The 12,181-nt window shown below is 40.1% G+C and overlaps 1 protein-coding gene across 1 annotated transcript in view; it reads right to left on the bottom strand.

The window, feature by feature from the left end:
- Positions 1-12,181, bottom strand: part of LOC145493467 (uncharacterized) — a 28,291-nt gene that overhangs the window by 1,934 nt on the left and 14,176 nt on the right. The window contains exons 12-24 of the mRNA XM_081472939.1: positions 11,956-12,012; positions 11,321-11,404; positions 10,804-10,887; positions 10,187-10,286; positions 9,716-9,793; positions 9,063-9,103; positions 7,954-8,083; positions 6,847-6,948; positions 6,177-6,231; positions 5,476-5,722; positions 4,752-5,012; positions 2,636-4,514; positions 1,047-1,198 (exon numbers count right to left, since the gene is read on the bottom strand). Coding sequence (XP_081329065.1) covers positions 1,047-1,198; positions 2,636-4,514; positions 4,752-5,012; positions 5,476-5,722; positions 6,177-6,231; positions 6,847-6,948; positions 7,954-8,083; positions 9,063-9,103; positions 9,716-9,793; positions 10,187-10,286; positions 10,804-10,887; positions 11,321-11,404; positions 11,956-12,012 — 3,270 coding nt within the window. The remainder of the gene's footprint in view (positions 1-1,046; positions 1,199-2,635; positions 4,515-4,751; positions 5,013-5,475; positions 5,723-6,176; positions 6,232-6,846; positions 6,949-7,953; positions 8,084-9,062; positions 9,104-9,715; positions 9,794-10,186; positions 10,287-10,803; positions 10,888-11,320; positions 11,405-11,955; positions 12,013-12,181) is intronic.

Below are 12,181 nucleotides of genomic sequence, written 5' to 3'. Positions count from 1 at the left end.
CACAAAACAATGTTCCGGCCAGGGCTCCAACCCAGACCACTCAATCCAGAAGCAAGTGCACTAACCATGAGGCCACTGCACCTTTACCATTTACTCTTCTACACAATGTTAATTATATATATTCAGTTCAAATCAAAATTTGGAAATGTTGGTTTTGGAGATTAGAGAGGTGAACTAAAAGAACACATCTTAGAGCAAGTAGAGACTGAACAACAATCTTTTAATAACGATGACTGTTGATGTGACGTTCATATCGGTGCAGGACAGAACTAACCTAGTTTCAGTACATGCACTGGAATAAGGACGTCATACTGAATAGGCAATATTTGTATTTTAAGAATTGGACTGGAACTACAATCATGGACAAATGTCTTGGGACAGATTTGCACTTTTGGCACTTTTGAACACAAGCCAGACAAGAACACAACTTCACCTGCCTAGCCTCTCCACCCACCCCACATACAATATTAGTCCCTGCAAATTCTCCTGATTTTCAACATTGTATTGGGTGGGGAGAGGGAACAGCAACGCGCTTTTAAAAGGATAGCAGCACTTTTTTCAAACTTCATTTGTAAAACACAGATAAGTTGTTACATTACACAAGTGTGCCAAGGACGTTTGTCCACGATTGTAGCTTGCAACTGAGGCTCATGCAAGGAGTCTGTAAAAGCAAATAACAAATCTCTTCTTTAATGATATTCCCCCACAAGAGCCTCCATTGCAAGCTAGTTCCAGTCTAATACCATGAATACCAATATGGCCTAATTATTCATTCCTTTTTCGGCTACCATTTCAATCGCTTGCATCTACAACTTAAATTAACCTAAATTTGCATTGTCCAACTCGAATAATACTTGCACAATTTCTTTGTGTACTATGCTACATGGAAACAGTGAAAATTACAAAATCTCTTAAAATCTGGCGGGTTTCCAACATACAGCTTCATGCACGGAATTACAAATTAACATTCAAACAACCAGCAAAAAACTCAAATTAAAATTTGTCTTGACTGAGTCACTTACAACAGGAAGACCTTATTAGTTTACCGTAGATGGTTCGACTCCGCGTGGCTCAACATTTGTGGCAAATGATTCATGAAGTCTATCGTCACTAATACCAGACTGCACAGTGCCAGAAGATAGACTGCCTGAAGAAACAGATGCCACGGATCCAGTCTCCTCACGGCCTGATACAGGACCTTGAAAAACAAGTGAAGTGTAAATTTAGTACTGTACACAGAGCCCTTGCTTACTTACCAGTGAGAGAGGGATCTACGAAAGATGTTGATACAACGTTAAACTAAAATTAAGCATTTTTGTTATCGTACATTTACCTCAACAAAATATTAAGGCTTGAGGGAATATTTTCAACACAAATATTAGCAAAAGAAAGAACGATGTTCTGACATCGTCGGATGTCAATGTCAAGTAAATGTGTAGCTTAGTTTTTGCATCATAAAAGGATTTACAAAGAAGACTCGTTTTGAAGAAGAGGCAAAAGACAACAATAGTCCTTCATTTAGAACATCACATGGCCAATCTTGTCCAATCAGAATTGTTAATTATTTAAAGGCTGCTGCGCACTAGCCAATGCAGATTTTTTGTCGGGGTCAAATCAGGTTAAAATTTGTCGGGCCATCAGCTTGCCGTACATTAGCCGACTTTTGGTCGTGACTAACCATGTTGAGGCTTGGGGCTGAGTCATCCAAAATCAAGATGGTGCCTATTCCACTGATGTGACTCTCATGACCTTTCCTAATTGGTTGAGGCACGTGTGAGCTCTGACAAATTGTCTTGGTCCACTGCACACTAGCCGACAGGCCTGACAAGACGTTTTGAGATCTAGCACTCTCAGATATTGCCCGACAAGCCCTGATCTTGTCGCAGACTTGTCTGAGTTCACCACACACTAGGCAACAAGTGAGGATTTTTTGTCGAATCAGCTAGTGTGCGGCAGCCTTAAGAAATAGAAAGCATGTATCGTGTTTCTATTGAGTTTTAGTTTAAATCTACTTGCGTTCTATCACAAATGCCGCTCTCTTATTGGCTACGCTACTCATTATCTATTTTGTGGCACAGAGTGAGTAGTGTAACAGTGATGGAGGTCGCTTCTTTGCGCTTTCAAGGTGTCTGAGAATTTAGATAAAGTTTTGAACCACTAGTAGGTTTATAGTAAAACAATTAGAATCGCTCTGGATTTCTATGCGTGATAGTTCACTCAGGCTGCACCCTGACAATCCAGCTCACGATCTAATTGTTTAATAGAAACACGAGTGGAAGTTTGGAAGAACAAGAAAGCGGTGGGAACACGAGCCGACAGGCGAGTGTTTCCACAGCTTTCTTGAGTTCTCCCAAACTTCCACAAGTGTTTCTACAACTCAATAGAAGTAAGGAGAACATGTTTTCTATTTCTTTTAGAAAATATCAGGACGAAAAAAAGAAAACTTGTTTACTTTGATCATCAAAATGTGAATTCTCTTTGCTTGAGCCATCATTACATCAACAGCTTGTGCCAGTTCTGTGTTTCTATCGAGCCATAGAAACAAAATTTTAAACCAATCAGCGCACATATTTCTTGGGCTAAATTCTAACGACCATTATTAGTTACATTCAGTCAACTGAAGACATGGACTAACCTATCTTTTCCGAGGCATCAGGGAACACATTGTCTGTCCCCACCTCCCCTGGGATGTCACTATCTTTCTCTAAAATTCCTCCACCCGATGACAAGGTGTGTGATCGTGAAAGTACAAACCACTGCTTTCCATCTGAGCCCCTAGTCCAGCGTGACCCCGATGCATTTAAATGGGGCTCAACAACCCCAGATGATGTGGTGCTTATTCTCATGGGAACACGTGCGCAAGCAACATCCTGGGACCCATTTGTTTTTGAGGACACAACACTGCTAGGAACATAAAGCTTATCTCTAGATGAGCCCCTCATGTTAATGTTCCCTTCTAAGCCAATTAATGACGAATGTCCAACAGAGGAACCAAATCCTGCATCCGCAGCCATTTCAGGGCCATAAACAACATGCTTACGGCAGCCCCATGAAGGCAGTCCCTCTTTGGCACCTGATATGTCACGTGACTTAAGGGATGTGATGTCAGATTCATCACTTGTTGACGTCAATCTCGTCATCATTTCCGTCAGCTCGGACAAGGAAGACAAAGTTGAGCCTGCACTACCAGTCGCACCTACTCTAGCAGCTTCATGTGGAAGTGACATGTACTCTGTACTAGATCCATGACTCCAATCACTCGTTGTCAAAGGCTTTGAAGAGTAACTGGAAGTCACAACCGTAGAATAAGATCTGGTGGTTAACGCCTTTTCGAAGGCGCCAAGCCTCTTTGAAATATCCTGTAATCTGTCCTGTCCTATAAATCCTGTGGAATTTGCAATGTAGCCCTGATTTTCCTTATTTGTGTCTTCTGTATTCCTTTCTAGGTACAAAGGGACCCTATCATACTGGTCTGAAATATAAGGGCTCGTTCTCACGAGAGGCCCTGTGGGAGGCACATTTTTTCTCATGCTTCCTGAGGCCTGAGATGTTTGATCTTCTGGACCTTCTAGGGCTGTTTTCTTATATATTAAGTCACTATAATGCCGGATGCGGTTTCTCTGCGCTTCAAAAAGCTGACGTTCTTCCTCGATCTTTTGATAATAGTAGTCTACATACCCTGGAGAATAACCTGAACGAGTGATGGACGGTTGAAAAACAGAAGGCTGTGACACTCTTGATGGCACTGATCCACTGGAAGAAGCAAGCGTTAGAGAATTTCTGCCAGGGACCTCTGTTGTAATGCCACTGCTTAATACAGTAGATGGTAGAGCACTGGAGGTGCGAGTGGAAGTTCCGGATCCTGAGGCTAACACCGAATATTGTTGAGGGATGGATGACAGTGGTGGAGAGAATTCTTCGTTTTGAGAAATCTTCGTAAGAAACGATGCTGCAGTTGTTACGCTAACAATTTTGCTGACATCAGAGAAACGCGACCGAATTTGAGAGGTTAATGGATATGCATGGTCAGATTCACGAGAAGATGAACCAGATTGAGTGGTGCCTGACATGGTCGCTGTCACACTAAGTTCAGAGGGTAATGTCACGCTAAGTGAAAGAGTCGATGGGGTTGAAACATTAACAAGCTCGTCGGATTGAAGGCTTGAAGCGCTTCCAGAAGATACGTCTTTTTCTGGAAGGATATGGTCACTTCTGAATGGTACATCTTCCAAAGGTACTCTGCTAAGCTCCTGTAAAATGTTCCTTTCTTTCTGCCGTAGTTGAGCTGCTTTTTCCACTGTGGCACGTGCTGTTTCCAATGTTCTTTGGAATTCTGATATTTTCACAGTTTCATCGGAAGTTACGCTTCCCAGTGTTGACGACTCCAGTGTCTCAGATAGCAGTGGGGACCCTTCTCTTGATGAGCTCTTGGGGACCACAGTCTGGAGGGCTGTGTTGAAAGGGGTTTGTAAATGGAGAGGGCTCTGTTGCACCCCCTCTGGTTCCTCCAAAGTCTATGAGAAAAAGAGAAAAAAAAGTTCAGCTAAATTCAATGGCAGTTACTAATTTGAATGGCATTAAAACAAAGTAGTTTTGTTTAAGGCTGAACAGCATAGTACGAAAAATGACAGGCAAGAAAACAAAACTTCCTCTCGCACTTTCATAACTCGAAAAAATAATCTACCGTTACCTGCCTTGAATGTCAAGGAGTTCAAAAGATACTTCATTCAAGAACTTCCTGACAAACGTACCGTGTCTGGAAGAGATGAGGCCCCTTCATAAGGGGATCTGCCTAAGGATGGCTCTTCCAAAGACATTCTTCCTGAGGGCCCTGAGTCAGGGACTAAGGGCCCCCCAGGCACATCAACATGTCCATAAATATCAGCTAGCTGTCTTTGGTATTCTTGCAGCTGCTGTTCCAACTGTTGCTGAAGGAGATTTTGTTGCTGTAGTTGAAGTTTTAGTCTTTGTTGTTCCAATAGAGCCTCCTGTTGGCTTACTTTTGCTGTGGGCTGAGATCAGATTATTTATTAAAAGTAGTCAAGACTGCAATGAGACAATTACCATTTAAGAAAATTATACGTAAATGAAACTTATGGTGTCTTCGAGGTTGAGCATTTTCTTTTATGTTGGAGAGATTCAACATTTGCGTTCATTACAACGTACAATATTGAATAACCGGAAATGCCTCTTCACATTCTCATACACATTTATAACTTACTCCTGCAATTTTCATCCAATTGAAATTCTTTGGTCAATACAGATGTGCTTGCCATTTTCTATCTGTAACAAGTGCATTTCTACTTTTCTTGTAAGTTAGATTTATCTTTACTTGGCATCATTCACAACAATACAATCAGAGGCAAAATTCAACAGATCAATACAAAACGACAGCAATTATAATCATCAACAGGACAAAGCTTGGACACTGCTTGTGCAGCAACCCTCACTCTACCCTCCCTAGACAATACATACTGCTCTTCCTATGGGTGTGGTAGTGCGTGACCTTTGCGCAGCCTCCAATGGATGAAGTAATGTCCGTGCCCCGTCCACAGCTGGATGCGACATGCCACTATCATGGTCCAGGCCAGGGGCTGGAGGCTCATTCTCTACCTCAGCTGCGTCATGTCCACCATCTTCTTCTGCTTCCTCCTCTACTTTAGACAATTCTGCATCTGCAATTTGCTTAGGAGTAGTAGAGAATGGAATGGTCTCGGGAATCCTGTGAGTGATGAAATTTAAACAGGAAGGAAGTAAAGTTATTCAGCTTTAAGTGTCTATGACAGATTTTTAAAATTTTTTTGATGGAATCTACACAAGATCTCAATATGGAAATTGAAAAAATAAATTGGATATCATTGTTTTTTCACCGTGTTTTAGGCATCTGAAAACAAAACATTTTGCTTCCAGCTGGTCAGAAACTGCGTGGGGTGGAAGCCTGGGACTAGTCAGGCTGTGACGTCAAAACAAGAACATAGGCCAACAAATTTTGCAAACCAAACAAATAGAAATGAAAAAACTAAGTGATTTTCATATCAAGATCTCATGTAGATTCCATCAAGCGAATAAAAAATATCTGTCACCTACACTTCAAACAAGAGGCTTCTGTCTGGATGCAGTGTGGGAAATTTAACCAAATACAAACATATCAATACAAACATAAAACATAAACAAACCTGAATTCTTGTTTCTTTGGTGGAGGTTTAGTTGAAGGTGCAGAATGAGGGATGCCTGGCAAGAAATGCCAAAAAAAGTTTCAAAACTAATCGTTGTAGGGATCCTTCAATGTTATGATTGCCAAATTTAATAGCGCAATCTTTCCAAGATTTTCTCAATAGGTTTCCGTTCTGTTTACAATATTTTTTTGTTTGTTTAAAAGTGATGTTACATGAGCTGATTTTTAATGCTGGTTTTTTTATCAATGTTACACGAGAGAACTTTTGACGCAACTTTGTCGCGGCAACAGTAGGCAGTGCTATATTATACGAGATGATTTTTAACACAACAACATGCAAAATTCAGGCAGCAATGTTGCAAGTTTTTTAATTGCCTTCAAAAACCTGCAACATGTTACCACAACAAAATGTCGCGTTAAAAGTCGCCCTATGCGCCATGTTACACGACATCGATTTTTAACACAACATTGTTGCAATAAAAATCAATGTTAAAAATCAGTTCATGTAACATCGCCTTCTCAACTACAGATTTGGAGCAGCTACTACCATCCAATGTTTTGATCATCCCTAAAGACATCATATAAATACACCGACTCTAAATCTGAAAGTGAGCTTTTCCAAAGTCGCTTAATTTGTTCTCAACTCCTAGTAAACACTAATAATCGCTGACCTGTTGTTCCAGCAGCCTGTGGTTGAGCTTCTTCAGTAGGTGGTCTCCTCCTCCACTGGTCACGCTGTCTCTCAATCCTCTGCAAAAGGCGCCGTAATGGATCTGTCAAGAATTTTACAAAATGCAAAGCCGTCACAAGCCTAGTCATTATGTTTGAACATCTGACATGTGTTGCCCCTCCCCACCCTTGTGCAACGTTGACAAAACAGCTTACGGTTGTCAGTTAAGCAAGGCACGACAGAACATTGGTGACAAGGTTTTGCATTAAAAAAGGGTGTTGTCACAGGCAACTTTCCTTGTTTCCAATGATAAGAATATCAACAGCCGTGCATCTCCTACAATTTTGCGAACTTTGCTGATAATGACGTCAAACGCTGGTATAACGGGGTGGCCGGGGGATTTGTGCATGTGCACCTGGATTTTACCGCCGGGCTTCCGATTTCAATTCATTCAGCGTGTTTTTTGCTGCTGGACAGATCTTGTTAAGCTTTTCTCCCAGCCCACCCATCCCCCTTTGGCTTCATGGTAGGTATGTGGTAAGTATCCTGTATTTCCACTATTTTTTCAGAGTGATGGTGCCTGGTGCTTACCACGCACAGGGTTGCTCTCAGGCTCCACCATCCTTTCAGGCACCATTCCTGAAGCTCATTGATTGTTAATGAGTTCAAGCTGCCACTGGGAATGGAGCCAGTTATCCATGGCAACAACACGATTTGAGTTAAAACCTGGTCACCAAACTTCCATTGTGCCTTAGCCAACTGATAATTGTATACTGGCACATGAGTATATCTTGCCAGTACACAACACTGGAAGGGGAAAGGGAATACAAACACACATTAGGTACTAGGAGTTATTGCTATGGTCAAAACCGAAAGGTTTTTTTTTATGAATCGTGTTTCAACTAAACTTGACCAGCAGGTTTCTGTTCCGCCATCTTACAGGAACAGTCATGCTCATGCCATACCACTGTATAGGATCTATGTCGTGTTACTGGTTTTGCACAGTGTAGTGTGACCAGCGTGACTGGGACAGCATGACAGTAAGGCTAAATGAGCTAGGTCATGTTTTCCCACTAAAGAAAATGCCTGTGACCAAATCACTTAATACCTTCAGAGGGTCCCTTGGGAGCACTATCCCCAGAAGGTGCTCTTTCAGGGTCTGTTTCTGGTCCATCATCATGCTCCATTCTCTCTGAGCCCCTACCAGGAACAATGGTACTGGGCACACTTTGTGGCGGCTTTTGATCAGAAATAACACAGTCAATGATCAGGTAAATAATTTTAATTAGGAACCGTTTTGTCTTTTATTATATCTCTCAGTTACTATGAGCACTTTGATTGGTCAATTTAGCAGGCCATACAGTAATCAAAATTTAACGCTGTTTTTGTCGCCAAAATGTTTCTAAACTTTTCACCATCATCATCATCATCATCTGTTCCCATTGCGCCATGAGGTGCATAAGGCCTTGTTCTTTACTTTTAAAGCAAGTAAAAGTTTAAAACTTTCTTTTACTTTAAATTTCAAATTTCAAATTGACTTGTTTTGCTTTTGGTGCATGTCAAAAATTTGATGCCGTCTCACATGGATAGAAATCCTTCCCGAACCCATCACACGCACAGTAGAGGTATAATTAATATCTTGCTAATAAATATCTTACTACTACCCCAAGTGAAAAAATAAGAAGGGGAAAAAACTTGGTCCTTGACTTACAGCACAGACCTCAAACTCAGTTTGTGAGAGGTATTTACATGTTAAAATTACTTCCAAAAACTAACCATTGGCAAATTCACAATCTCATTGGCTAAGCAGATGGTTTTTGCCATCCAGTAAAGGGCACTCAAAACACAGACTAATTGTTAAAGGGCTCCAGTCAGCTACACCTTTGTTTTTGTTTACATGACCTTTGTTTTTCTTTACATGCAAGAGTTTCGCTATTATATTTTATTCAGGGCATGTCGAAACAAAGGAAATCACTGTGAAACTACTAAAGATAATTAAACATACTTTCAGGAACACAACTCACAGTAAAGCAATAAGATTTCGTTTCATCATGCAATACCAATAATTTTGATGGCATCGAAAAAAGTGGATGCTGACTAGAGTCCTTCAGGTAGCAATAGTGCAGCACCTTTTTCTTTCCATGCTGCAAAACATGCTGACTGTCACTCTCGTGAACTGTGAGCAAGATCTACAAAACACACAATAAATATACAAACCTCTTTGGCCTCCTCAGATTCAGAAGTACTCTGATCACTCTCTGTAATAACACATACCAGAAAATGTTTCTTGATTATTAATCAATATTTACACTAGATTTATGGTCCAACTGTACATAAATTTACATACTATATGAATCTATTAATGTAGCTTTACACATTGGATTTGAGGGGTGGACCTGGGGCCCCTTTCTCGAAGGTCCTGAAAAGTTATTGCACTCGAAAAGCTGTAGCAAAATCTCAAACCTTATGATTACAGAGCTGTTTATTCACACATTCTTAATAATATGCACAGAGGTTCCCTTCATACAAGAAGTTTCAGGCATATAAAAGTTTCTGTTTTCAGATACAGGTCAACTTTATGGGCCAGAAAAGTTTTTCAGAAATGGGCCCCAGGTCCGGCCTTGTGATGTGTTCATAGACATGATATTTTACTCTCTCTATTTAATAGTTTGGTTGTCTCTACCCAGTAGTATGAGTCGATACCAGAAAACTGTACTGCCCAGGTCACTCTGAATACGCAGTTGAATGAGCCATTATGAACTTGACTCAATTTTGATAAACAGATACAAATGTCAACAGTGAAAACAAAAGTTAACTTTGGCAAATTTCTAAAGAACTTATTCAAAAACAAACACAAGGATGACATTCACCTGACTGTAAACTATCTTGTGATGCTGGCCTTAAAGACTCAGGAGGTTCAAGGGCGACAGTCAGGTCACCTGTGTAACCTAGCAAGAGCAGATCAGTTATGAAGTCAATGAACTTCAAAGTTGACTTGGGACACAATGATTACAACAAGCTTTAACGACACCCTTAAGAGACAGGTCACCTGTGTAACCTCGCATCAGCAAGATCAGTTGTGAAGTTATCAAATGTCAAAGTTGACTTGGGACAAACCGTTTACAACAAGCTTTTTCAACACCTTTACAATAGCTTAGCTCAGCTGAGATTAGCAAGGACGATTGAGTAGGCACATGTGGGACTAAGTCCTCACTACAATCATACTGTCACTAGGGGCATCAACCTACAGTCTAGTGATCGAAATAATGCAAAACCAATTACTTTTAATTTGGCACTCAAGTGGAAACTGATCTATGATTTAAAAAACCAACTGATCAAACCTGTCTGCAGCATGTACATGTCTTCAAATGCTTGCTCCAAGTCTCTCTGTCGATCCTCGGCATCTTCCAATCTTTTGTGAGGTGGTTGAAATATACGTACCTGTAGAGATAAAAAAAATGGTATTAATGACATCTTCATTGTAAAGGAAACTGTAAACTATTGGTGGATATTGGTAATAACTTAGCTTATGTTGTATTTTGTACAAAATGTTATGAATAAAAGTAATTAAAGTCATTATCATATAAGTTATATGTATGTTAGTACTGTAAGTAGCATTTAGTGTTATATAAGTCACGTTATGGTGTAGTAAGTAATGCACAGTATTGTAAACTTGTAAGTAATGTCAGTACTGTAAGTGGCATTAGTACATGTATGGCTAGAATTGTTGCTGTTGTAAGTATTGTTAGTAATGTAAGTACAGTTGTAAGGTTAGTATTGTAAATAAATGCATCAAAAAACCTCCAGTGTGCAGAGCAGCTTCACTGCTCGATGCTCAAAAATCACAATATTTTCACATTTGCTGTACAAACAGTCACAGTTTTTGGAATTCAAAAAAGAAGAGACTGACACAAACAGTCATGAAAAACAAAATCCCGAATCTTTTATGGAGAATTACCGGGATTCTTGCCACAGCTTCTTGCCTTCTTTGACGATCATTTCTCTCTAAACTATCAAGCTCTTCCATCAGTTTCTTGTGATCCTGTCAGATTACACAGAAACATATTAAGCAATCAAAGCAAGATGAACATGTAGAATCTCCCCAAACAATGTCAATACACTACGGTCCAAAGGTATGGTACCAAAGTACACTCACCATCTCACCCATAAGATCCCTACATTTGGAAGAGACTTCAAAATTACATGACTAACAATTATAGTAATATGAACTACAGTTGAATTCCGCTGATAGTAAGTGTCTGAAAAAGTATATAATTATCCAACTCAAGGGTAAATAATTTGAGTCCAAGGACAAGATATAGTTTGAGCCCAAGATAACCGTGTTTGAGATCTGTGCAACCTTCATTTCAAAAAAATGAACGTCTACATAATGAAGTTCTTGGTATAACGAACAATATTCTTTTCCCCAGTAATAGTAAAATAGCAGGGTTCAACAAGAGTTCTGAACTTCTTACTTCTTCCAACTGTAGTTGTGCCAATGCATGTTTGTGTCTCAGTCGAGCCTTCTCTATCTGTTCTGCTTTGTCACGCTGCACTTCCTGCCATAAAAAAACAATACATTCAAAGCATTACATCAGTTTCCTCATAACTTATAACCTCCATACCAATGTGAACATCTTCACACATGTATAGTCAAGAATACTGTGAGGGGTAAGGTGGGTGGAGGTGTCTCCAAGTCATCTCATAGCTTTTTTTTTTGGGGGGGGGGGTGCTGCACAAGGTCATTTCCAATAACAGCAACTGAAACCTTGTCAGGGAGACACATTGTGCAACAACCAATTAAAGGCTGTAAGATAAAAAAGTGATCAATGCATCAACCCAAAAATCCAAACCCCAAACATTTGTACCGCACATCTGACAAGCAATTTTGAACAAGCACACAGGAGTGCGCTGATTGGCTGAGTGGAAAGCAGCTCACAAGGGCTATTCAATGTAAACTTTGGCAACTACCCAGGATGGAACAAAGATAAGCAAATGTACAAAATCCAGAGACAGAGAGGCTGTATCTGTATCTGGGTTACAAGCTGTACAAGCTAGTAAATAAAACAAACAATTTACCAGTTCAATCACTAACATCACTGTCACTAACCTCCATAATAATCTGTATTCTTTCTTCCGCATCTTTGGCAGCCTCTCGGGCATCCTCCTGATAGAAATAATTTCAAATCATATTGAAACTTTACCCTTTATAAATCACTACAAAACAAATTACAATAATGGAGGTACAATACAACCTAATATTGGGCATTGTAAGATCGCAACACCTTGAAATTTTTGTTATTTATACGTCCGGTAATTTAGCAAGTATTGAATTG

This window comes from Orbicella franksi, chromosome 7 (genome assembly GCF_964199315.1).
Source record: "Orbicella franksi chromosome 7, jaOrbFran1.1, whole genome shotgun sequence".
NCBI lineage: Eukaryota > Metazoa > Cnidaria > Anthozoa > Scleractinia > Merulinidae > Orbicella > Orbicella franksi.
The sequence above is the reverse complement of the archived record's forward strand: the minus strand, read 5'-3'. Positions and strand labels throughout refer to the sequence as shown.